General features: G+C 48.8%; 3 protein-coding genes across 4 annotated transcripts in view; 1 reads left to right on the top strand and 2 right to left on the bottom strand.

Moving 5' to 3' along the window:
• The window catches only part of PPP1R37 (protein phosphatase 1 regulatory subunit 37), a 50214-nt gene extending 40412 nt beyond the window's left edge, over positions 1-9802 (bottom strand). Inside the window, exon 1 of the mRNA XM_081200191.1 lies at positions 7431-9802. Within this exon, the coding sequence (XP_081056317.1) occupies positions 7431-8187 (757 nt within the window). The 5' untranslated portion in view covers positions 8188-9802. The remainder of the gene's footprint in view (positions 1-7430) is intronic.
• Positions 9803-10164: 362 nt separating this feature from the next.
• On the top strand, positions 10165-26267 carry GEMIN7 (gem nuclear organelle associated protein 7). 2 transcript variants are annotated; one of them, XM_081200761.1, is made up of 2 exons: positions 10165-10430; positions 25843-26267. In XM_081200761.1, the coding sequence occupies exons 1-2, from the start codon at positions 10293-10295 to the stop codon at positions 26224-26226; spliced, it is 522 nt and encodes a 173-aa protein (XP_081056887.1). In that variant the 5' UTR covers positions 10165-10292; the 3' UTR covers positions 26227-26267. The 2 variants fall into 2 exon arrangements, with proteins under 2 accessions (XP_081056887.1, XP_081056888.1); XM_081200762.1 differs by having other exon boundaries at positions 10180-10430; positions 25846-26267.
• Positions 14482-20813, bottom strand: LOC308590449 (bone morphogenetic protein 4-like). Its single transcript, XM_081200507.1, has 3 exons — positions 20386-20813; positions 18188-18528; positions 14482-16862 (listed from the first exon to the last, which is right to left on the bottom strand). Exons 1-3 carry the CDS (start codon positions 20412-20414, stop codon positions 15967-15969), a joined length of 1266 nt encoding a protein of 421 aa, XP_081056633.1. The 5' UTR covers positions 20415-20813; the 3' UTR covers positions 14482-15966.
• Positions 26268-26450: the final 183 nt, after the last annotated feature.

The raw sequence follows: 26450 nt of genomic DNA, 5'->3' as shown, positions 1-26450 counted from the left end.
TATAGGATGGTGAGTCTCAAACCCTGCAGTCCTGTGTTCAGCCAACTAATGTCCACAGTGCTAGAGAAGACTATCGGAGGGCAATGTGGGTTCTGTGAAAGCATTACATACTAGCTGTAGCAAAGTTCAGTATTAATCCAGCAGCTGACATCGAGGAGAGTACAATATTAAGAAAAATTCTGAGCTCTCTTAAAGCTCATGCAGTAAGCTGGCTTTCAGCTTTAACATCCTTTCTAGTTAAATGTGGTGCAAAAAAACACACAAAAACCCAGACATTTCCTTGGCTCAGACAAGCAGCTGTGCCCTTACGGATGGGCAATGATTATCTGGATAACAGGACCTGACAGGTGTCAAGAAAAACAGGACCCAAAACAGCGTAGGCAACGCATACCACTGGCGCAATCAGAAGGAACAGAAGAAAAGTACAGCGTTTATGGGGATGTCTGGGTAAATAAATCAGGCACAGCAACACCAAGAAACCCGAGAACGATACTTTTCAAAGAAAATACGTTATCAGCTATTGTTTGGACAGGATACAACCCACCCACCCCGCTTCAGTGGCAGTCGCCTAGAAGTCTCATTCCCAAATGACACCGTGAGAGGGGCACACTGCGGGGGAAGCTTTGTGCCTAGCTGGCATGCTGTTGTTGAACAACCCATGGCACAGGTTGCACGGGTAGGACGTACGACCTGTGTGCCAATGTGAAACCAACTGATGGATTTCTGGATACGCCCTGAGTGGAGACGAACACATGAAAAGCATACTGCTTTCTTCTTGTCACATATCATTTGCACAATGTGCCAAGAGGATACCTCCCCTCTCTTGTTGAAAGCAACTGAAGGGTGTGGGAGTGTGAGCTGAAGGTTTGTCTTATAATAGGAAGCAGTAAGAATGCCTAATGAAAGGAAGGCTGCCTTTTCACAAATCACCTTGCATGCATGTGACTCGGTGTCTCAGCTCAGCCTTTCCAGGTTAGGTTTGGCAGGGATGGCCACCCACTTATAGCCTAGAACCACCCCCCACTTCTTTTCCTCCCTTCTCCCACCGCTGTGTGTCAGAGGAAGAAGCAGCAAAGACTTAGAACCTGCTATGTTTCTCCAAGTCATAAAAGACAAATGCGTGCATATGGTACATCACAGGGTTCAAAGCACTTCAGAACAATACCCAAGATATACTTACAGCAATCCTGTAATGCAAGACAGTATCTTCAGATGGTAGTTGAGGGGTGCTGATGGTGAGGGGCACTTCACCAAGAAAATGCAGTGAATTTGAGACAGAGGCAAAATTTGAATTGAGGACTTCAAATCAATGCAGAAGGGGTGGACTAGATGACCCTTGGTGTACCTTCCAATTCTATGATTCTATGTCTCTAGTTTTTATAGTTGCCCCTGAAGAATTATTACACCAAATGTATTGGCAAATTTATCTTATGTGCACATTTGAGGTTCTTTTTTCCTCTTTCAGTCCTGCATTTTTTACTTTCAGCCCAAATATAAACACTGCAAAACCATATAAGTAGTTAAAACTAGCACCAGTGAAAACAAACTGAAACTCGAGCAGGTATACAATTAAGAGAGGGAGAAAGTTTTCCACAAAAACAGATTATGCACACAATGTTCGACTACCAACAGAACTGTTGGCACATGCAAATAAAATACATTGGTTTTCAAGAAGGCAGTGCAGAATCCGTCAGAGAACAAGCCCCAGATTCCTGAACTGAACAGGAATTTATAGCAAGGGGCTCTGAAATGCCATTAACCTGAGCAAAGGCCGAACGCAAGTGTTACGCGCATGCATTGCTGCTATAATCCGATTTAAAGGGGCATTTGATATTGAAAGCGAAATTAACAGCTCCAACTGTCCCTGTTTGAATCAATCACTGCTTTTATATGACAACCACTTCAATTAAGCCATACAGCCATCTGCAACAAAGCACCATGTCCCACAACATATGGGCATTGTGCAACACACAATATCTCTCTCATAATCACTGACTAAGAGCTCTGGGGGCTTCTTGATACACACACAGTATTCTCAGAGTATTCTCCTGCTCCACGTCTAGAGGAAGTGGCTCAGATCATGAATAAGCGCAGCAAACTGCTGTACCAACTGGGAAGGCCATGGCTACTGCAGGATCTCAGTGTGCACATTGCAACTCCTGTATGAGACCTTATGGTGAAGGGCGGGCAAGAAATCCAATAAACAAGCAATAAAGGAAAAAGAGCTGCAAGGGAAACTTGATCTGCTGACTTCAATGAAACCAGAAAATTGCCTAGCCCAGGGTTCCTTATATGTAGGCACAGACAACTGGTTGGCTCCACTGAGTGACAGAGGGTGTAATTGTGTTGTGACTGTATCTGTAGCCACCAGGCATGTCTACTAGCAGAACAGGGAACTATTGCCTCAATGAAGTCCCACCAATACAAGCACTGAAAAGGATATATCAAGAACTCTGGCCAAAAGTTTCAATATAAGGAATAATTCCTACTCAAGAGTTGAAATGAAAAACATGTGTATTCTGCTAACTGGTTACCACTACTGAGTCGTACATCTGATTCACACTCCGGATACTCCTTTTTGGCCCTATTTGATCCTTTATTCTTTATTCTGATTTTATATGATGTGGACTCTTTTTGACTGCTATTGAGACTTGTATAAAACAATTGTTGTGCACTGGTATTTTATGTACCTTTGTACTATATCACTGTATATTTGAAACTACATTATTTCTGTACTTAAACGTTGTATCCAAACTTACCATTACTTTAAAACTATCGTACTTACACGTTGTGTTTAAATTTACTACTAGCTTCAAACTGTTATTCTTAGCAGAAGAGTTTCATTTCAACTCTTGAGTAGGAATTATTCCTTATATTGAAACTTTTGGCCAGAGTTCTTGATATATCCTTTTCACTGCAGTTTCAACAAGAACTCCAATTTCTTTAACCACCAATACAAGCGGCATTTCGTTATGGATAGGTGTCACTCTTCGTTATAGTTTTTAAACCACATGCTTGTAAAGATGTGTTCAAAAACTAATTGGTGGCCACTCTAAAGAGTCAGAAACAATTAAGGGGGGGGGGGGGAATCAAGCAGATCTTGCCATTTCTGTCTATTGTGTTTTCTGCCTAAATACCCTAAGTGGGTTATTGTTTTTTAACACTGCACAAACTCGCCATCCTCAACCCAATGCACAACTGAAACATTTGTTATTCTTATTATGTTAATTACATTTGTATACCACCCTATACCCGCAGGTCTCTGGCCAGTTCACAAGATAAAATCACAATATAAAAACACAATATACATAATAAAAACAAAAACAAGAACAACCCAATAATCCCCCCCTTCCCGACACATTTTAAAAGGGCATTTGATATCAATCAGCCCAAAGCCTGTATCTGGTCTTACAGATACAGTACAGACAACTCTAATAGAATACAACATTGTTGATACAATTATGGTCTGCAGCCTCCCACCTCCCCCTACAAAAAAATACCGTATTTTTTGCTCTATAAGACTCACTTTTTCCCTCCTAAAAAGTAAGGGGAAATGTGTGTGCATCTTATGGAGCGAATGCAGGCTGCGCAGCTATCCCAGAAGCCGGAACAGCAAGAGGGATTGCTGCTTTCACTGCGCAGCGATCCCTCTTGCTGTTCTGGCTTCTGAGATTCAGAATATATTTTTTTCTTGTTTTCCTCCTCCAAAAACTAGGTGTGTCTTGTGGTCTGGTGCGTCTTACAGAGCGAAAAATACGGTAATAATAAAACCACATTTGACAATAATGTAAAATCATGACCATGGCTTACTTCAGTTGTAACACCAAACTATGGTTTGGCACCATGAGAAGGACTCTTGTCCTCTGCACTTTCCTTTCATCTTCTCTGCTTCAGCTAGTTAACTTCTGCAATTAGTTAAGTATTACTTTTATGTACACTGTTCTGATTATGCTATGTATATTTTATTTTCTACATAAAATAAGTACTGATGAAAAGCAGTTACCGCTGCAGTTACATAAGTCAGTAAATTATAGATATTTTTTTTCCACCCTAAACCAAGGCTGCAAACCTAATTCCAACCATTACTGGTTTGTGTGAAAGAGGAAATAAGCAACTGAGGAGTGAGAACATGAAGGGAGCAGTGAGAATGTAAAATAAAGATGCAGCTGTAGTTTGGCTTTATGCATAAAGCAATCAAATGTGTATTCATTCTCCAGTATGCAATGCGTTTACAATGGAAACTGCCTAAAAACTACCATTTCAAGTCTTGTCCGACTGGCCAAATGTTAAGGGGTTCATTGAAAGTAATATAATTTATGAGACCACAACTGTTCTGTCACATACACTTTCTCCCCTGTTACCTCTAACTTACCACAAATTAATTTATAAAAATACACATCTGGTGTGACCCCATCAAAACTGCTCTCTAGGGGTCTTAGTAGACCACAAGCTGAATATGAGTCAACAGTGTGATGCAGCAGCAAAAAAAAGCTAATGCTATTCTAGGCTGCATCTAGTGTCCTGATCAAGTGAAGTCGTGGCAAAGAGGAGACAGAGGAGATATGATAGCCATCTTCACATATATAAAGGGTTGTCACATGGAGGATGGCACAAGCTTGTTTTCTGTTGCTTCAGATGCTAGAAGCCAAACCAATGGATTTAAGTTACAAGAAAGGAGATTCTGGCTAAACATCAGGAAGAGCTTTCTGACAATAAGAGCTGTTCAACAGTAGAACAGATTCCCATGAGAAGTGTTAGAAACTCAGATATATAAGCTAGGCACCAAACAGCTTCTAAAAGCAGAGTTACAGTCACCAAAATGGAATGCCTAGCTATCATTTTGGGGCCAGACGGTTCAAGCATCCTATTTTCCAATACAACTTTTTGGTTCCTGAAATTCATTCTGATAACACAGATAAAATACATCAGATAGAATTTCACAGGATAGGGTGTGAAAACAGTCGAGATACAAGGATCCCCAGGCAAGCACCTCCACATGATGGAGACCTCAGGCGCCGACCTGGTGCCTTGGCACCTTCACTTGGTTGAAAGTGGCCAATAGCCAGGTGCAAAGTGCACCTGAAACCTGGCAAATTTTGAGTGGTGATTAACTCTCCTTCCTTGAAGGTTCTTAAGCAGAGTTTGGATGGCTATCTGTTATGTAGGACCTAGCTGAGATTCCTGCATTGCAGGGGGGTTAGACTGTATGACCCTCACAATCCCTTCCAACTCTGTAGTTCTATGAATCTATGATAGGTAAGGCAAACCTCGCACTTGGGGACAGAAAAATGACTTCAGGGTCATTCTCCTTCTCCTAACATCTGTACATCCACCTGGCGTTCCTAACAAAAGTATTTACACGTATTTCCCTTTGAGCTCAACAAGTGTAAATGCATTCAAGTTTACTTTCTTAACCTCCATTTATCTCTAAACATCCACTTATCTCAAAACAAAGGCTTCAGGGAAAGTAAAGAAAAAGTTGGGACAACTTTACATTCCTGTTCGATGTTCAATTCAGTGGGTGGAATTAAAACATCACACTATTAGGATAGTTCTGTCAGTGCAAGCATTTCTCTTTGCCGGATGAAACACTCTTCTCTCTCCTTCCCTACCCCCATGTGTTGTTATGGGGATACTCCCAACAACCCCTCAGAGACTATGGGACTGCAGGGGTAGGCAAGCCCCTTGGTGCTAGTGGGACTTCCTGCGTTGACTCCTGCTTGCACAGTTATTAAGTTGACTCTGGCCCTATTTCTCAGTTCTGGAAGATCAGCACAGGTATTGTCAAAAATATCATACGTATATTTTAAAACTCCAAATACAACCTCGGAAAAACTAGAGCAACTCAGATGCTCTTACAACTGGGGGGGGGGGGGGACCAACAAGAAGGAAAGTGCTTTGGAGGGAGATCAAGAACTCCCAATGCAAATGTAATAATCCAAGGTTAGACAGATCCTTTGAAAAAGACATCTTAAAATGGCATACAAAACGTGCAAAAAAAAAATATGTTCTCAACGCACTTGCACAGCATGCATACCTGCAACACAATACTAACATCATGCTCTGGTACAGAACACTTGTGGTATATACCATCCAAATGTACCCATGTGCTATATCCATAAGAAATCTTAGGATCAGGCTTTTAGATTCCAAGGAATGTGTAACTTGAAAGAGGAAAAAATACACATGTAACAGGACATGCTCAGGAATGAAAAATTCTTACCACCAATGTAACATTATTATCAACCAGACTTTCATAAACTTTTCAGTCCTGTGTATAATACTATAGTATTCTTCATTATTGAAAAATGCTCAACGATGCATTCTCAATAATGCTAACTAGTGATATGAATTATCAATAATAATAGTAATACTTCACCATTTAGCTTTTTTAAAAAAATTATCTGAACCTAGATACTGTATTTTTAAACAATGGAGCCATCAAAACTCCACAATGCATACACAATGGCAGTGTTTGGATGCAATACTAAACCATAGTTTAGAACTACAAGAATAAGCCTAATTTCTCCCACCCAGGGTCACATGCTTCTTTCCTATCCTAGCCTCCTCTAGCGGACAGAAAGAAGATGGTAAACTTCTGTTTTAGATCAACCACACTTTTAACTATATTGTCCAGGCCCTAAACCATGGTTCATCTTAACCACCGTTAGTGACAAGACAGCTTTATGCCTGGAAGTTTGATTGTTTCCATTATCCACAGTTTAGATGAACCCGTTTGTCCAGATTTAGACAACATGGCAAGCTGTGGTTAATCCAAAGCAGAAGGTTCTGTATTTCTACTCACAGTCTACTCAAAGAAGGGGGCGAGTGCAAATTAGTATGGCATTCTGTATGAACCAACCCGATAAAAGTCATTTATGCAGGGCTACTCTGCGCTTAGAATATCAGACATGAACCAGGAGCCCCAGATTCAATTCTGTGCTTAGTCACCAATTCAGTGAGTGACCTTGGAAACAGTTCAGTTCTGCAGCCATAAAATGGGAACATTAGAAGCATGCCTGAACCATCTGGGGCTGATGGGAATTGTAATCCAAAATATTTTGAGGGCACCAGGTTAGGGGTGGCTGTTCTAGAACTTAGTCTGACAACTGAATTATTTTCCTGTTTTCAAGAGCAGGTCAGTGCCTATTGCTTTGTTATTTCCTAGTTCATCTTGTTGTATCAGCTTTCTGCTTTTATAGCATGCACTTACTTTTAATTGGATTGCATAGCTTTGTGTTTGTAACCCTTGATCATAAGATGCGTTGAGAGCTTTTGGTAGATAAGTGACTAACAAAGATAAAAGGAAATATTCGGTTCTCGTACTATAAACCAATTGCCGATCCTGTGAATAAAGGAACTGGCTTGGACAAGTCCAGTCCAGCTGCAAGAAGAGAAAAATGTTTCTAGAGAAGTTGGAACTTGCTTACCATGACGCCAAGGATCTTTGGGTTCCACAGCCCCAGACACAATGTCTTCATCGGAAGGAAATGTGACATGTTTTGCACCAGGCTTCAGTTTCCCATCATCAGCAGGCAAAGAACCATGGCTTGTTTGGTCATCTTCTGGACTCTCTCTACTTGTTGCTTCCAAGCCTAAACAACAGTTCTGCGAAGAGGAGTCCAATTTTTCCTGCAAACAGTTGTTCTGTTGAGAACATTTTTCAGCAACCGTAAGGCATTCTCCGGCAGCTGTGGCCAAAGGAGGATTATTACAGGCCACCTTATTTGCCAGTGACTCTTCCTGTAGCGGATGGCTCAAAGTCTCTTTCCCCGATGGCTGCAACTGCTCCTCTGCCAGATCACAGCGCTCAGTATCTTTCAAATCCTCCTTTGAAGGACATGCAGTAGAATTGCCCACCATCTCTCTGCCAGGATGGCTCCCTAGCGTGGGAGGGCTGTGCGTGAGGTTTTCTGTATTCTGAAGATGTGATGAAAAGTCCAAAGCCTCTTGAAGTTTTGTCCCACCTTGACTGCCGTCCACTCGAGAGACAGCCCAAGGATCAGAAGCCCTTAGCAGGCCCTCCTCTTCCTTCTGCACAGCAGGAGGTGGCAGCAGCAGCATGAGGTGGTCCCCCTCAGCAGCTTTCCCTTGTTGCTGCTGCATGGGGGACACTTGTACACACTCCATGGCCAGGCAAGCGTGATAGGTTTCTGTCAGGGAGAGCTCTCCTTCTTCCCTTCTCATGGAGTCATTACTGAGGGGTCACCTCCTGTCTCTTTTTCACCTTCCCTCACCTGGCAAGAAAAGGCTCCCAAGGTCTCCAGACCCTTTCCTCCCAGCAATGGTGCAATGAGACCATGAATGATGAATGGGATCACCTGGAGGAGGATGCAGGGAGGACCCCTGCCTTTTTGGTACAATAGAACCTTTACTGAGGGTTGGAGGAGAGTGAGCAAGACAAAAAGGGCACTACTTTAACTGGGCTTGGGTCAATTTCTGTGAAGATTTGGCAGGGCACGGAAATATTTTGCTGGTCTGGAAAATGTGGAATGCTCCCTTGCCCGTTACGTTTTTACCCAGTAGGGGTAAACAATGGAGTGTTAGTATAATGGTTGAAGAAGGACTGATTGGAACTAACACCTGCAGAATAGAAAAATGTCCAACAGAAAAGGAACAAAATGGGGCCAACGTCTGCTCCAGAGGCCCAGGAAAGGAAATGCACAGGTTCCTTGTGAAAGCGAGAGCTATCGTAACAGGAAACAGTCCCGTCTGAGTAGTGTGGGAAGCTTATGTGCGTGTAGACTAAAAACACCTGCAGCATAAACAGGACTAGCTGGCAGAAGAGGGCTAAAAGGACTAGTGTCAAGCTGCAGAGGAAAATAAACCTCACAGCTGCCCGCTTTTACAGAAACGGGTGCCTGGTAAGAACCAGAGAGCAATTAATGCCTCACAGGTAAGTAGGGACTCTCTGCCAAGTGTTTAAAAGGAACAAGGTGAGTGCCCGCTCTCTTTTTTGGTGTGCGTGTGCTGGAGGGAGGAATAGCAAAAGGTATAAACAAATGCTATCCTTTTGGAGGAAAGGCGATGCCTATCAAGATATCTGGGCTAGGGGTGGAGTAGATAAACCGTGATTAGTAATGGAAAGTCGCAGAAAGGCTCTTCGTCGGCTGCTGAGGGGTAAGAGGGCCTTTGCTGATCCTCTGGCTCAGGGCTTTGGTGGTGGCAGGCTCGGAAAGGAAGGGGAAGAGGGGAGGGCTGGCGGGGCTGCCTGAGCCGAGGCAAATGCGCACCCGGCGAGGCTGAAAGGGGGGGAGAAGAGAAGAGGGAGCCGGTTCTTGGGTGCTGGCGGGGCCGAGGAGGGAGAGCAAAGGCGCCACACGCTCGGGACCGGCAGGGAGGGATGATGGGGAGCCGGGCAGGTGCGTGCGCGAGAGAGAGGCCCGTCCCGAGCGAGCGGCCCCCTCCCGCGCCGCCGCCGCTTCAGCCAGGGACGGACCCGAGAGAAGCCTCCTCGTAGTCTTCTTTCGCCGCCGCCGCCAGCAGCGAGTGCGCCAGCGGCCTGCGCATTCGCCGAGGCCCTTTCCGCGCGTGCGGGTAGAACAGCCTTCGCGACCACAGGAGCCTCCGCGCGGTGTTTCTCCCTCCCTCGGCAAACCCAGCGGCGGTGGCGGCTCTACCTTCGTCCCCCTCAGCGGCAGCGGCTCCTCTGGCAAAACACCCACCTCACGCTCGGAGCCGACAGGGTCACGTGCCCCCTTTTCCGGTGCTCGGATTGGCGGGCCGGCGGACGGCGCTGGTTGTTTTTTTAAAACGCAGCCAAGCTTGCCCCCTCCTTTCCTTCCCACACTCACTTCTCGGCCCCCACCTTCCCTTTCGCCAAGCGACAGCCAGCTGCTTTTCAGCTATGGCACTTTCGACAACAGCGGCCTCGAGTGAGGGGGGGCGGGGCGGGGCGGGATAAACCTGCCGGTGCGGCTTTCCGCGTGGGGCGGCAAAATGCAAATATTGTATTATTATTTTTAGTCGTGTTCGCATCCTCCTGCCCAAGCGGCGAAGAGGAAAATGGAAGGATGGGTGTCCTCGAATGTGCTGACGGCGAGACAAGGAATGGCGAAACACGGAGGGCCTCCTGATCATGACGTAACGATCACGCGCTTCCCTTTCATCTTTCAGCCCACCAATCGCTAGGAGGAGCCGGAGGCGGGGTGCAGGCACATGGGCCAACGCCGCTCGCCGCCGCCTAGGGGCATACAGGGCAGAGTCATAGAGTTCCCAGTCCTCCTATTAGCAGAGGGGACCTTAAAAAAAAAACCGATAAGGGAAGCGCGGCTTGTCGTCCGCTCATAATAATGTACTTCCGGGTGAAGAGGCTGCTCCTTCCTGTCCCGGCCGCCAACGTGCTGAGTGCTTTGAGGCCCGCAATTTTGAGCGGAACGGTTTGGGGTTGCCATGACGACTTGAGCGGGACCGAACCAAGGCCTATGCAGGTTAGTCGGCGTTAACTGAATTGTTTCATAACTGAGGGGCAATATTTATGGCCAGAGAGAGGAGCGTCTGTTTTCAAAGAGTTTTTAGCTTAATACAGGATGTGGGAAGAAGCGTTTGGGCCTGGCGTCATGACCAGAAGAAGCTCAAAGCTGCTTTCTGGGGAACTCGGTCATGGAGCGGACTGAGTGAAGGCGGTGAAGGTCCTGTGAGTGCCTGGAGGCGGTTGGAGGATGGATGGCGGCTAACAGATTGAGGTTGAATCCTGACAAGACAGAAGTGCTGTTTGGGGGGGACAGGGGGTGAGTGGGTGTGGGGGACTCCCTGGTTCTGAATGGGGCAACTGTGCCCCTGAAGGACCAGGTGCGCAGCCTGGGAGTCATTTTGGACTCACAGCTGTCCATGGAGGTGCAGGTCAAATCTGTGTCCAGGGCAGCTGTTTACCAGCTCCATCTGGTACGTAGGCTGAGACCCTACCTGCCGGCGGACTGTCTTGCCAGAGTGGTGCATGCTCTGGTTATCTCCCGCTTGGACTACTGCAATGCGCTCTATGTGGGGCTACCTTTGAAGGTGCCCAGAAACTGCAATTAATCCAGAATGCGGCAGCTAGACTGGTGACTGGGAGCGGCCGCCGGGACCACATAACACCGGTCCTGAGAGATCTGCATTGGCTCCCAGTACGTTTCCGAGCACAATTCAAAGTGTTGGTGCTGACCTTTAAAGCCCTAAACGGCCTCAGTCCTGTATACCTGAAGGAGTGTCTCCACCCTCATCATTCAGCCCGAACACTGAGATCCAGCACCGAGGGCCTTCTGGTGATTCCCTCGCTGCGTGAAGCCAAGTTACAGGGAACCAGGCAGAGGGCCTTCTCGGTAGTGGCACCCGTCCAGTGGAACACCCTCCCATCCGATGTCAAAGAGATAAACAACTACCTGACATTTAGAAGACATCTGAAGGCAGCCCTGTTCAGGGAAGTTTTTAATATTTAATGCTGTATTGTTTTTAACACTCGATTGGGAGCCCTCCAGAGTGGCTGGGGAAACTCAGCCAGATGGGCGGGGTATAAATAATTAATTATTATTATTATTATTATCCAGGTGCATCTCTGTCTGCCCACACCCCTGCCATCACATAGGTCGTGAGGTATGGGATAGGTGGGGGCGGTTCGGAGGAAATGGCAACTTGGGCTGAGCCAAAGTTGGCCCACAGACTAGCAATTCCCAACCCCTGTTTTGGACTATAACTCCCAGTCTGGTGGCTAAGGCCAGATTATAAACTAATCCATGTAGAAGATGGAGAAATATATTATATCCAGTGCTTTTTTCTTTAAAAAAATAATGTTTAGGGGTACTCTCATTTTGACTCAAGAACATCACCATTTAATAGTTCAAATCGAAAAAAATAAATACAGTAAATGGACAAAAGTGCAAAGATTCACAATGTTTAGGGGTATGTGTACCCCTGCGCGCCCCCAGAAAAAAGCATTGATCATTCCATCTCTCATATATATGCATATGCATCCCAAGGTATGTGGTTATTTGCCACGGTGCAATAGGAAACTCGCATTAATCAAGGCCCATTGTGCCCATTATGTTGGTTAACCTTCATAATAAAATGCTTTCCTCTGAGTTGCTTTTAATACTAAAAATAGCCTCAAGCTATATAAGAGAGATAAGTGATGTTTAAGAAAAAGATGAAATTTGAAGTGATATTATGTTTAAACCAAGCAGTTAAGTATTTGATAAAAATATTCAAAGTTTGAGGCATAATATTTGAGAATTACAAAATAAGAATTGAAACAAGGTAACAAATTGCTGTTTATAACATAATTATGGAGAACGCAGGAAAGGGAGATGTGAGGAAGTCCAAAAGTTATGAAAATATGATTTACGGATAGTTGTTTTTATTGTATCTTTTTGATTCTATGTTTATTTTTTTGTTCACTTCTGTTTTCTTTTGTTTGTTATTTCTTGGTGATGGTATTTTATATGTTTGGTGATTCTTTGTTTAAAACTTGTAATAAATATCTTATAAAAAAAACAAGCTATATAAGAGAGAGGGCATGATTCAGTTTTAATATATGTCTGTATTCTTTAAAGTTTAATAGTAAGAATCCTGTTATTCAGGTTTCATTTTAATTTTTAATTACAGCATCTGTTACTTTTCTATTATTGATTGGATCTACCCAGCTTCTGATTCTCAAAAGCTCTTCCCTCGCTAAGTCTTCCTGGGTCTCTGGTTAATTTATTTTTCTCTTGCCCTGCTCTGCATTTGGTTTAGTTGCTCACTCTGATGTGTTTTTGATAGTGTGTCCGCCCTTTAGTGTACGTAGCTTCCTTGGATGTCTTGATGACAGGAAGGTGGGGTAAAAGTGTTTAGAGGTGTTTTCTTGCTGTTCTAAGCCTTGCATCCTGTCCAGCCCATTTCAGACCTGTAAACTGAAATCCACTCACATGATACTGTCTCTGTCTCTCTACATTACTTACAGTGGTGCCCCGCAAGACGAACGCCTCGCAAGACGGAAAACCCGCTAGACGAAAGGGTTTTCCGTTTTGGAGGCGCTTCGCAAAACGAATTTCCCTATGGGCTTCCTTCGCAAGACGAAAGCCCATAGGGAAATCTCCGGGACAGCGGGGAAGCGCAGCGCTTCTTCCCCACTGTCCTCGGACCTCCTCCGAAGGCTGGCGGTGGGGCGGAAAGCCCTTCTCCCCGCGCCAGCCTTTGGAAGGCTCCTCCGAAGGCTGGCAGTGGGGCGGAAAGCCCTTCTCCCCGCGCCAGCCTTCGGATGGCTGTCCTGAAGTCTTGCGGTGGGAGGAGGGTTTTCCTTCCCACCGCCAACATTCAGAATGCTGTTCTGAATGTTGGCGGTGGGGAGGAAAAACCCTCCTCCCACCGCAAGCCCCGGGAACAGAGGAGAAGCGCTGCGCCCCTTCCCCTCTGTTCCCGTATCTGTCCTGAAGGCTTGCGGTGGGGAGAAAAGCCCTTCTCCGCACCGCCAGCCTGGCAAGCGGTTTCCATAGGAACGCATTAATTGATTTTCAGTGCATTCCTATGAGAAACCGTGCTTCGCAAGACGAAAAACTCGCAAGAAGAAAAAACTTGCGGAACGAATTAATTTCGTCTTGCGAGGCACCACTGTACTTTGGAGTGCACTATTAACTCTGACATCTCTTTCATAAAGCTTCAATGTTGCATCTTAGCCCATTTTCTTACACCCATATTTCATCTGTTTTAAAAGAAGAAAAACATCAGCAAAAGCTCTACAGTTTATTTCACCACTGAATACATTTTTTAATGGACACAAAAGTAGAAATCTTGTGCCCTTTGAAAAACTTTCCCCAGCCAAGTGGCCTCCAGATTTTTTGGATTACAACTTTCACCATCCCATTGTAGTCCAACAACATTGGGCTTGGGTGTGTGGCAGTTTGGAGAAGGCTGACTTAAAACAATGCACTAAAATGCACCATATTCCTGTTGAGTGTTACATTTGTCACCACCACATACCTCAGAGCTTTTTGTCCCTTTCCTTGGTATGAAGCAGAACTTGAGACTTGCCTTGAGACACCAAATAGGGGCTTAGAAGCAATGACTAGCAGGGTGTTTTTTCGGTGTATGTAGTTAGAAGCAGGGTGGAGAAAATCAATTATTTAAAAAATAAATAAATCAGATTTTTAAATTTAATTTGGATTTTTTTATTTGAATTGGATTTTTAAAATTTTTGCTTTTGGAGGAAAAATCTTTCTAAAGATGGTTTTCTATTTAAGTTACATTATAGTCCAAATGCTATTCATCAGGAAATAAGGATTTGTTTTTAATTATGAGGCATGAGTCTTTACATGCAATGTTTAAATTTTTAGGTAAATTAATTCCATTAATCCGTTCACAATGTCATGCTCTTCCAGAGGTTTCTATAAGATTATTTGGGGAAGCTTTTCTAACAAGAAGATATTATCACAGATGCTTGTTTTTGCAGTTCTCAAAAGGGTGAATTTGTGTCTGCAGAGATAACATGCCTTCTCTTCACAAGAAAAATGTCATAAAATAAACATACAGTTGAGGAAAAAACTTTAATCCCATTGTTCCTTTGCAAATTTATATACACAGAATCAACCCCTTACCAAATGTTCCAAGAGGTTCAATGAATAGATTTGTTTTGAATGGAATAGATCTGCATAAGTAGCGAAGTGTGAAGCAGTAAAAATGAAAGTGCAACCTTGTGAGCAGAATACTCCACAAGTCTTGGGATCTTTGTGTAATACTTGTGCACGTCAGTAATTTTTGATAAAACTGTAAAAAGTACTCTGGAAATTTATTATTCCAAAAAATGAAAGCTTGTAAATATTAAGATTAAACCACCAAGAATGAGTCTTTCTGTAAAAAAATTGATTTAAACCAAGTCTTACTGACTAGTGATTTAAATCGATTTGATTTAAATCAAATCCACCCTGGTCAGAAGAAAGTGCTGACTCCCCACCAATAAAATATGGACCACCTGCTCTCTTGTGTCAATCTCTGTCTGCCTTTTTGTCCACACATTTGGTGCAGTGAGGTTTATGATGCCCCTCTGCTTAGAAACAACCCCCAGGGGTATTAGACTCTTAATGCAGGGGTGGAGAACCCTCAGCCTTTCAGATTGCTGCTGGAGCACACCTTCTGTCATTCCTGACTAGTGGCAGTGATGGCTGGAGCTGATGGAGATTGGACTGGAATCCACATCCCTGCTGTAAAGGGTTAGGGAGGGCTACATGTTTCACACAACAGCTGCTGGGAGCACACTGCCATTTTTTCACCCAAAATGTCAGTTCCAGCAGAATTGACAACCACTGCTCTCCTCTACTGGATAAACACTCTGATGGAGAGCTTCTATTTTAGAGCAGGAGTGAGGGAAGCCTGTGGTTCTTCAAGTGTAGGGCCATTGGCTGTGCAGCCCGGGGTCCATGAGAGCTGGTGGTCCAGCAAGTTTGAAGAGCCACAGGTTCCCCATAAACAATGTGTGAAAAGTCAGCCAGCTCTCCCAAATCATCTTTTCAGGAACATCTGGTGCTGATTCTCTTTGGTCATGTGAATTCGCCTTTAGTGGCAACCACACCGTCACACAGTTTTCGCCTTGGCTTAAGGATGCTCACTGTGACAGGCTTGGTAGCGTTCTCATTTATTGTTCAACTAAAGGTCATCACAGTTTAAAACAACAACAACAGCAGCAGCTATTCATCCGTATAGAGAACTTGATGAGGCGTGATAAGAATATAAGAATTCTGCCTTGTTGAATCAGAGGCAAGGTACATCTGTCTCGTACAGCAGGCTGGTGATAGCCTTTGCCTGTTTGCCTCTGGCGCTTGGTGTAAAGTCATATGCTGCCTCTGTGCCCAGATGTCCCATGTATCTCATAGCTGAGCCATCTAATCTTCTGGCTGTCCCCACCTCTTGTGGTAGGAAGTTCCATACATTAATTCCATGTTGCCTGAAGAAAGACTCGTGACGGTGCCAAGCCCTCTGGCTGGGTTACCTGAGAGGAGGCTTATCCCTGCTCTGTGGTTTCTACCGGCACCCACAGCCCTCCACCACCATGTCCTGGTACGTCTTCAGGACCACCATGTCGTGTTGGTCCAGGTAGAGCATAGCGATGGGGCTGAGGTCCGTCGGGACGCAGCACGCCTTGGGCACCCTGGAGTTCACCGAGCTCAGCATGGTCTGCACCACAGCATGGCTGGAGGAGTTCATGTGGTCTGCCAGCGGGAACTGGCACTCCCCGGAGCAGTAGAAAGCATGGTAGCCGCTGGGGGCAACTATCCAGTCGTTCCAGCCAACTTCCTTGAAATCTACAAACAGGCGCTGCCTCCGGCACCTTGTGCTGGCTTTGGCCTTGGGCTTCAGGCCTTTGCGTTTGCTGCGGGAGGCCGGCCCCTTGGGGGCTCTTCGAGCTCCTTTCTGGGTTAGCCCACCCGGCTGGCTCCTGCTTTGTCTCTTCCCACGAGTCAAAGGCTGCCCCCTCCGGTCGTGACTGTAGGTGACCAGCAGAGGCCTTTCTAGAGCCCACTGGGCCTCCTCCTCTCCGGGAGACCGCCTTGCGCGAAGCGGAGCCTGGTGCTGAGGAAGCTCGTGGCTGCCGTTGGGGCGCTCCACCTCAATGAGAAACCCAAGGTGGGGCCTCTGGCCCTCGGCCCTCTGGAAAGCAGCGGTCACGTCAAAGCTCTCCCACCTGGGCTGCTTGGGAGCCAAGAATCTGCGAGCCAGGAGGAGACTGCTCTTGTTTCCGGAAACGGGCAGGGGGCCCATTGCGTGGTATATGTTGATGTGGAAACCCCTGCTTTCCTTCTGCGAGTGGTACAGGCGCAGCTCCAGGGCGGTCAGCTCCTCTTCCACAGGCAGCAAGGTCAGGTTGAACAGGAAGTAGAGCGAACCATCTACGGCTTCAGGGGTGTTTTCCAGATCCTCTAGATATGAAACAGAAGCCGGAAAGGGATTGAGGATTGAGTGTTTGGGGCTGGTGTGGGGAACCTTTGGCCTTGCAGATGTTGCTGAACTACAGCTCCCATCACCCCTGGCCATGGGCCATGCTGGCTGGTGGGAGTTGTAGTTCAGCAACATTCACAAAGGTGGTCCATGCCAGGACTGCAGGAATTGCCTTCTTGCGTCCAACCAAGTGTCCATCTAGCCCGCTCTGTGTTTTGCCCCCTGCATCCAGCCTTGTGCTTCTAAGAAGCTCCCAAGCAACAGCTGTTCCCTGTACATTGTCTTAAAGTTATTGACCTAACTTTTTAAAATAAAAGAAAATACTTATTTGTGGCTATGCAGTGTGCTGCACTTTTTTCTTAGACTGTTTTGGGGTTTTTTAAAGAATCAGAACCGTATCTTGGCATCCCTTTCTGTCCTTGCCTGAAGTGGTGCAGAGTTCCTGGCTCTGCTGATAGCGCAAGCGCCTCCTACCCCGTGTGTGGCTCTGTTGCCTTGCTTGCTCTGCAGGTGGCACTGTAACCCAAGGCAAATCATACACCTCCCAAACCGCAAGAGGGAAAAAGAAGAGATCTTCCTTAAGTAAGCAGAGCATATTCTTGAAATATCTTGGCATTAGGGAGCTTTGCTTTCCTTCCTCCTCGATGAAGCATGTTTGACCCTCAGAGTCAAAATCGGAATTGTAGAGTTGGAAGGGACCACAAGGGTCATCTAGTCAGTGCAACCCTCTGCAATGCAGGAATCTTTCAATGTAGGGCTTGAACCCACAACCCTGAGATTAAGAGTCTTGCGCTCTCCCAACTGAGCCTTCTACCAGGTCAGGCTATTTTGTCAGCCTCTTGTCAGCCGTGGCTTGCAGTGGCTCTCTAAGGACCAGGGCAAACAGAGGGGCTTTCCTTTTAACTGGGGGTGTCAAGGATTGAACTTGGGACCTTCTGCATGCAAAGCAAGGTTCCTGCCTGCTGATCTACCTCTGTTTCCCCTTATTCAGTGCAGCCGCTTATCTACAGCTTTCCACCTCTCCTTCATCCCTGTCCCTGGCTCCCGGTTTTGTGCAATCACTTCAAGGATGGAGAGCCTGTGGCTGCCTCTAGTTGGACTCTAGCTCCCATCAGCCCCTGCAGCTGGCATGGCCAATGTTCAGGGAGATGATGGGAGGTGTAGTCTAGCAACTCTTGGAGGGCCTGGGCTAAATTTCCCCGCATTTCTCCCCTCTACTGCTACCCCAACCAATTTTTCAAGGCCCCAGCCACCCCAGCAGCCCAGATGTGGAATTTGAAGGCGGACGTGGCAATCGCAAGCTCACCAACATGGTGGAAGGTGCGGATGGTGTTGGCTCTCCCGGCTTGTTCCTCCAGGAAGGGAAGCTCTGTCTCTTTGAGGGAGGAGGGAGCCTTCCCCAAGCAGAACTGGTACAGATCCAGAAGATATTGGGGGACCACAAGCCCCGCCCTTGGCTCCGGGCGCCGTTGCAAGCCCAGGCGTCTCAGCAGGATGGTCTGGAGGGCTTGGATGGGGACCTGCTTTGAGGAGTCATGCTCGCCAGCAGTTCCTGGAGAGGCCGCTAGGAGGCCTCCAGATCTCCAGAATTCAAGAGGTATAAGCAGGACCACCAAAACAGCCAAGTTACCAGAAACCATTGTGGAACTGGGGAAGGCAGAGGGAAGACAAAGACATGGTTGGTGAATGTGGCTTATAGACAGAATTGGATTTCCTGGGTTGTTTCTTCCCTTTTCCTCTCCACTCCCCGCCACCCCCACCCCCAAAAAAGAAATAGAAAATCAAAGAATGCATTTGACTTGGAATACGTATAGTGTAGATTAAACTATAGTTAAAGGGAGTAAGTAAAAAGCTGGGTTGCCTTTTTAGCTTTGTGCCCCCTGCTGGTAGTGGGGAGAATTACCCCATGCTGCGCATCAGTATAATTTGATGCAGTTCAGTTACTGTATTTTTCGCCCCATAGGGCGCACCGGCCCATAGGGCGCACCTAGGTTTTTTTTGGGGGGGGGGGAATAAAGAAAAAAAATTATTTTCCCCCCAGGTGTGGGGCTGGGGCAGGGGAAGCCCGAGCTTCCTCCGACCCCAGCCCCCAGAACAGGCTGCTATCCACAGGGATGCAGGCAGCTCTCCGCAAGCCGTGGGAGCCCAGCGCGAAGTCGGGCTTGCAGAAGTCGCTCCCAAGGCTTGCAGGCAGCTTCCTGAAGCCTGGAGAGCGAGAGGGGTCGGTGCACACCGACCCCTCTCGCTCTCCAGGCTTCAGCGAAAGCCTGCATTCGCCCCATAGGATGCACACACATTTCCTCTTCATTTTTGGAGGGGGGAAAGTGCGTCCTATAGGGTGAAAAATACTGTAATTCTGTGGGATTAGGATATAACCTCAGAGAGTGTATGCGTGTTAAATTTCTCCCAGACTGTCTCCGTAGGATGCTGCAGGCAAGTTGCTAGCAGAGGTCTTAGTGAGTACAAAATAAGCCTGAAGAAAGATGCCTCTGCTGAGACTTTTGAACAGAGCAAAACCCTGGGGCGTTCAGATCCCTTTATTTTATCAAGTGCACATTTTGCTTTGCAAAAGGGTTTCAGTGCCAAACAAAATGTGTTGCAAGAAGGCAGAGGGGCTTCTTGGAGCAAGCGAGTTAGATTATTGAGAGTGATGTGTGCTGCATTTTTTGTTTTTGTTTCAAGAGCATGTCTTTTTCCTTTGAAAGAATTCTGCGGTAGATAAGAGAAAGTCCTGGCCTTTGTTAATGTCTTGACATCCCTGCTCCTCCTTGATCTTCCATTTGCCTAGGCTTGGGGTGGGCAATCATGCCTGGTGCCTCACTCACCCTCCCCATAGCTTACCACAGAGGAAGTCATCCTCTGTCATCCGTAGAATTGTAGAGTTGGAAGGGCCTGCAAGGGTCATCTAGTCCAACCCCCTGCAATGTAGGAATCTCAGCTAAAGAACCCCTGGCAGATGGCCACCCAATCTCTGCTTTAAAACCTCCAGCGGAGGAGAACCCACCAATAAAGGAGAGAGACTGAGGCACAGAGAGCTTGCCATATAACACCCACGAAATGGGCACAATTTGCTACAGGCCGACATTTGCAACTAGCCTTGACCATAAGCACTCAAGTCAGCTGTACCCTGGAGATTGCACAAGCCCTTTGAGGTGTTGTGCAGATGAATGTGGGAAGATTCTGGAATGGTGGCCGTAGCCTTGCCCTCAACGTGGCACCATGCACTAGTTGGGTGGGGTTTCTGCCAGAGGTGGGCAGGCAGACTGGCAAGTGGGTGGAGCTTCTCATGAGGGCATCTTGCTGCTGGATGCTGTCTTGAGACACCCTCTTCACCAAGCCTCGGTTAATACATGTAAAATTAGCAGAGCAAGCAAGGACCCATCCAGGGCACTGCCCATAAGAGCCCTCTAAGCACGTCCACAAGGAGGATAGTGTTGCTTTTCTGAAGTGTTGTTGACGGTGTGGATGTCCCGTCCCCCGTTCACCCCGCTCAGAAGTACTTACTTGCAAAGGTTGAGGCTGTTGGCAGGCATCCATTTTCCCCCCTCCTGCAAATCCAGCAGCTTTTCCTTGCCGTTAGGTCTCTCCCAACCTTGCTGCTGCTTCTCTCGGGTCACCCAAGCCAGGGAACAGCCCGCACTGCCCCATGGCCACCCCACTTCTCCCTGGCGACCTCCGCCGTCCTTCCCTTGCTCGGCAAGTGAGCCAGAGGCCGGCCAGCCTCCCAGCTCTTCTCCAGAGTGCTGGGGCTCTGCCCACCCTGCCTGTGGAGGTGCCGTCCTCGCTGCCTTCAGGATGTGATGTCAACCAGGCCAGGAGGCCGAGCCAGAACAAACAAGTTTGTTGTGAGTTGTCGCCTCTTCGCTCTCTCCAGCACAGCACGGTGGCCCATTTTCTGGACTCGCCACTTGCTTCGGCCCTGCCAGAAAGGCAAGAGTGCTATGCCAGCTCTGATCCCAGGTGGGGAACAGGAGGCGACTTGCATCTCCACCCCAGAAAATTATGGGACATCTGCTTCACCAGTTAACAGCTGGGCCAAGGACACGAGGTAGCCAAATTGGGCCAACTCTTCATCTCCCCACAGCCCAGTTAGCAGCAAGGCCTTCAAAAACACCCAGAAGGTGCTGCTACCATGAGCCAAAATTGGTGACTTGACACTGTTCGAAGGCCGACCCTCCCAGTCTGAAATTTGGGCTGCCTACCACCTGGAGCTGACGTTTATCAACCTGCTACTAAGGCACACTGAAAAACAGGGACATGGGGCTTCGCTTGGCACGAGGCTAGTTTTCACAGCGTTTGTGCTGGCAGCCCAATTTACAAGCCTGCAAAGTCAATGCAGGCTTTTACATTGCAGCTTTGACTGCCCCCCCCTTCTTCTTCAGAGTAACACGTGCGATTATTCTCAGGTCGCGTTCAAACAGAAGCTGGTGCCGTCCCAAAGGCACGAGCCTCGCCAGAAAAACAGCCAACCCGTCCCCTCCCCAGGCCCTGTTCTTCCTGGCATGCTGCCCGGGAGTGCAGGAGATCTGGGCCAGGTCCTTATCAGGCCAGAGGGGGAGAGGGCTTTCAGGGGCCGGTGCTTCCTCCGCCACCAGACAGCACGCGCCGGGAACGAGCTGTCTGTGGAAAGAGCGCGTCAACAGGGCCTGAGGAGGAAGCGCTGCGGTCATCGCCCAAGGCAGACTCTTGGAACAAACACACGGTGCAGGAATGTGGCCTCGTTGGGGACCTGGGTGAGGGGTTGGGGAGAGGTAATCTCCAGCAAGGCTGAAGCTGGCGGCATTCCCTCCCAGAAGCCTAAGCTGGAAAAGGATCTTGGCTGCAGGCGCACATTAAGCCAGATTGAATGCGCAGCAGTTCGGCTCTCCTTTCCCAAGGCAGAATTGCAGTTCCTTAAGCTGGAGGTGTGCAATATAATGGCTGCTTTAGTTGAGATCCCTGCATTGCAGGGGGTTGGACTAGATGACCCTTGGGGTCTCTTTCAACTCTACAATTCTGGGATGCTTTTTCTTCATGCTCATGCTGGGGACCCTGACCACTAAGCAAGCCACCGTCATTCCCAAGCAGCAACTTGTGCTTTGAGTCCACCACCGACACCAGGAAAATTCTGCGGGAGCTTCCATGGAACGTGGTCCATTTGAACCACGGGAAGGTTTCCTCTGGCGCTCCAGAATTGAGAAATCGGGAGCTTTTTGTCTCCCTCCAGTTGGTTCAGAGAGCATGCTGAACCCGTATGTACATGTCCTGGCTACCCACTTAGAATCATAGAATCATAGAGTTGGACGATGGAGTGTGTCACAGCAGTGTCAGGCAAGGAATGTCCAGAAGGAGGAGTTAACTCTTTATTGTCAAAAGTACACTTACAAGTTGGGGAAAGGCATGTCCACCCATGCTACCTCCCTCAACTACGCCAGGTTTGCACCCGATGAGGCAGTTGCTGCAACAGAGAGCCCTCGCCCCCAGTTTATGTACCGTATTTTTCGCACCATAGGGCGCACCGGACCATAGGGCGCACCCAGTTTTTAGGGGGGGAATTCAAGAAAAAAAATCTCCCCCCCCCACAGCCCCAAAGAGCAGCGTACAGGCTGCACACAACCTCTCCCTGCCGGAGGGGTTGCGTGCAGCTATGGATCAAGCCAAGGCAGCGAGCGGGATGGATCCCGCTCGCTGTTTTGGCTTCCCCTTTAGCCCCGTGCAGCCTCTCCTTGGCGGAGGGGCTGCACAGGGCTTTCCTGGCTTTACTGGGAGGTGGGGGGATTCCCTCACCTCTCCCCAAAGCCCGCAGAAGCCGTGCAAACCCTTTAAAGAGATCACGGCTTCTCCTGGCTTTCCTGGGAGGCGGGAGGATTCCCCCACCTCCCGCAAAACCGGCAGAAGCCACGCGCCTTTTAAAAGGGCTGCACGGCTTCTCCTGGCTTTCCTGGGAGGCGGGGGGATTCCCCCGCCTCCCGCAAAACCGGCAGAAGCCACGCGCCTTTTAAAAGGGCTGCACGGCTTCTCCTGGCTTTCCTGGGAGGCGGGGGGATCCCCCCGCCTCCCGCAAAACCAGGCTCCCCCCCCCCCAGCCTTCTAGCCAAGTCGGGGGACAGCGGCAAAGGCACGCTGCGCCCCTGCCGCTGTCCCCCGAGTTTGCGGGGCTGGCGACGGGGAGGAGCAGGCTTCTCCCCCCGCCAGCCTTCTAGACAAGTCGGGGGACAGCGGCAAAGGCGCGCTGCGCCCCTGCCGCTGTCTCCCGAGTTTGCGGGGCTGGCGACGGGGAGGAGCAGGCTTCTCCCCCCGCCAGCCTTCTAGCCAAGTCGGGGGACAGCGGCAAAGGCGCGCTGCGCCCCTGCCGCTGTCCCCCGAGTTTGCGGGGCTGGCGACGGGGAGGAGCAGGCTTCTCCCCCCGCCAGCCTTCTAGACAAGTCGGGGGACAGCGGCAAAGGCGCGCTGCGCCCCTGCCGCTGTCTCCCGAGTTTGCGGAGCTGGCGACGGGGAGGAGCAGGCTTCTCCCCCCGCCAGCCTTCTAGCCAAGTCGGGGGACAGCGGCAAAGGCGCGCTGCGCCCCTGCCGCTGTCCCCCGAGTTTGCAGGGCTGGCGACGGGGAGGAGCAGGCTTCTCCCCCCGCCAGCCTTCTAGCCAAGTCGGGGGACAGCGGGAATGGCGCGCTGCGCCTCTCCCGCTGTCTCCCGAGTTTGCGGGGCTGGCGAGGGGGAGGAGCAGGCTCCCCCCCCTGCCAGCCTTCTAACCAAGTCGGGGGACAGCGGGAAGGGTGCACTGCGCCTCTCCCGCTGTCCCCCGAGCTTGGGGGGCTGGCGGTGGGGCTCTCCTGAAGCCTGGAGAGCGAGAGGGGTCGGTGCGCACCGACCCCTCTCGCTCTCCAGGCTTCAGCGAAAGCCTGCATTCGCACCATAGGACGCACACACATTTCCCCTTCATTTTTGGAGGGGAAAAAGTGCGTCCTATAGTGCGAAAAATACGGTATATTCCCTACCCGAGTTTTGCACTGGCAGGTGCAGACTACGCCTGTGTGTATGTGTGTAGCCTGCTTCTACTCCTCCCACTTCAATCCTCTTCTAGTCCTGTGACCCAGAGGGCAGAGATGCAGCAGGTAGCCTCTTCTTGGGACAGGCAGCCCTCTTGCAATCACAACCCATGGCAGGACCTCACCCAGTGGCAACTGACTGGAAGGAGGCAAGATGGGCATGACAAATTGGGCAGAGAGGCAGCAGAAGGGCTGCTCTGTGGCTGGATCCTTTGAGCCTAGAGGACTGTGAATCATGCAGTTTTCTCCCAAAGCTAGTGCGTACCGCCCTGCCTTTTTGGAATCAATCCTCCTCTGGGGGCACATCTCCACCAACAGAGGTCAACTGTCACGGGTTTTCCCGTTGCAAGGAACTTTGGGAATTCCGAATCGGACCAGGGGTTAACCGCCTCTTCTTCAAGCTACTGTCCACCAGGGATGCTGTGGAGAGGAAGCAGTAAATTCATTTTAGGAAACTAGAGTTACCTAGCGTTTTGCTAACAGTCTAAGCTTCTGGATTCAGCAGCATCCTTTTCTGGCCCAGGCCAACCCCTCTCGCTCTCCTCCTTGCACCAGAGTTGTCCTTGGCTGCCGGCGGCTGTTTCTCCAGCTCGCTGTGCAAAACATCCTCTTCGCCGCTGACCCTGGGCTTGGCCGCCCGCCACAGAGGATGTTGGCACAGTGAGGGAGCGTCAAGTTGGTGCCGCCACCGTCCAGAGGGGAAAACAGGCTGTCCTCGTGCAGCAGCACTTCCTGTTTACAGGCCCCCTTAAGCCTGTGCTTAACCCTCTGCTGCCTGAAGACCAGCAGCCATGGCTGCTTCAGCAGGCAAAGAGTTCCCAGCTGGCAAGAGTTCTGCCCTTGGCATAGGGCAGAAGTGACCCAAAATTCCAAGTCAGTAGCTCACCTCTCCCCTAAATCTACAGCACAGGGTGGGAATAAATTTTCATTCTCTTATGGGTAATGAACAGCCATGCCGCATACCAGTGGTGGGCAGGGCCAGAAACAGACCTGGGCAGAGCAATGGGTGGGACTTTTCCTTTTGTGCTACATTCCAGCTGTGCGAAGGTCAGAGGCTTTCTAGCAAGAGGCTTCATCGCCATTGTAGGACACAGCCCAGGCAGGCAAAAGCACTTTAGGGGCAAGGTTGACAGAAGAGAGTAGCCTGGAGGGAGACGCAGGGGCTGGAAGGCTGCTTTTGCTCCGAGGTTCCCAACCTCCCAACCTTCCACCCACCTGGAACAAAAAGTACATTGCTTACCTAGAGCTGGTTGTCTTCAACCTTCTCACACCCCATGACCGACATTTAACCCTGTTGCAACCCACCAGTTGAAAACAGGATGTGAAATTTGTGGCCATCTTGATCAGGCGTGAGAAATCCAAACATTAAGGCCACGGGACCTTGAAATCTTTGTAAGTCTGGGGTTTTTTCTCTCTCCCAGCACAGAATCATAAGGTTCCTTGAACATACAGTGGTACCTCTGGTTAAGAACTTAATTCGTTCCGGAGGTCCGTCCTTAACCTGAAACTGTTCTTAACCTGAAGCACCACTTTAGCTAATGGGGCCTCCCGCTGCCGCTGCGCCGCCAGAGCACAATTTCTGTGCTCATCCTGAAGCAAAGTTCTTAACCCGAAGTACTATTTCTGGGTTAGCAGAGTCTGTAACCTGAAGCGCATGTAACCCGAGGTACCACTGTATAAGCTTTTCTTTAAACATTAAAATGGGCTCATACCTCTCGTGATTATGGAACACAGCAACAAGAGCAAAAAATCCTGCAGTCTATTTCAAACAGCTTAAACTACAGAGTTAACTTGGTCTGCTCAGCAAGGTGAATGGGAGGGCAGAATGTATTCTAAGCCATAGGAGCACCTACTTCCTGAATTATTCCTTAAGAGTACCTGCTGCTGCTGACACAAACAAGGCGCCATTTGTATAACATATTTCTCCTCTTTGCCAGCAGGAGTGCACGATGAAGGTGCCAGTTGCGGTCATCCGCCTGCCCCACGGACCCGACGGGTCAAGCCGCGGCTTCGATCCCAACTCCCCCCGTTTCCAGGCCCTTGGTCCTGCCAGCCTCTCCTCTGGGAGCGCAGCAGACCTAGAGCAGGAGCAGCAAAGCCGTGTGACGCTTCGAGAACGCTACTTGCGCAGCCTCTCAGCCATGGCTGGGCGGCCCGTCAGATTCACCATGTACGAGAGGGTCAAGGTCACAGCTTTGTTTGGAGCGTCCGACATTGACATCCTGAACTTCCAGGTCTCTGAGCTTCAGACTCCACTGGGGATACAGAGAGAGGCGCTGCTCCGATGTTCAGACATCATCGCATACTCCTTTGAGCTTTGACAGCTCTGCCTTTTTACTATTAAAGCACCTTTTATAAGCAAGTGTTCAGTCCTCTGTGAGTTGCAGAGAGCAGACTCGGTTTATTCCTAGCAGACATGTCCAGCGGGCTATGACAAATTAAGTAATGAGTTTGAACTGCAGAGGAGGCTGCCTGCTACATCTCTGCACGATTCACTGTTCTGCACGCACTGCCTCCCAGATTCTAGGTCTGTGTTGCAAGTAAG

This window comes from Podarcis bocagei, assembly GCF_964188305.1.
Source record: "Podarcis bocagei genome assembly, chromosome: 7".
In the NCBI taxonomy this organism is placed as follows: Eukaryota; Metazoa; Chordata; class Lepidosauria; order Squamata; family Lacertidae; genus Podarcis; species Podarcis bocagei.
The sequence above is the reverse complement of the archived record's forward strand: the minus strand, read 5'-3'. Positions and strand labels throughout refer to the sequence as shown.

What these genes read in the sequence shown, in the direction of transcription:
- GEMIN7 (XM_081200761.1), top strand. Translation starts at nt 10,293, where the DNA reads ATGTACTTCCGGGTGAAGAGGCTGCTCCTTCCTGTCCCGGCCGCCAAC. An exon ending in CCGAACCAAGGCCTATGCAG is followed by an intron (nt 10,431 to 25,842) that starts GTTAGTCGGCGT and finishes CCTCTTTGCCAG; the next exon opens with CAGGAGTGCACGATGAAGGT.
- LOC308590449 (XM_081200507.1), bottom strand. Translation starts at nt 20,414, where the DNA reads ATGCCTGCCAACAGCCTCAACCTTTGCAA. An exon ending in AACAGCCTCAACCTTTGCAA is followed by an intron (nt 18,529 to 20,385) that starts GTAAGTACTTCT and finishes TGCCTTCCCCAG; the next exon opens with TTCCACAATGGTTTCTGGTA. An exon ending in CCGCACCTTCCACCATGTTG is followed by an intron (nt 16,863 to 18,187) that starts GTGAGCTTGCGA and finishes TTTCATATCTAG; the next exon opens with AGGATCTGGAAAACACCCCT.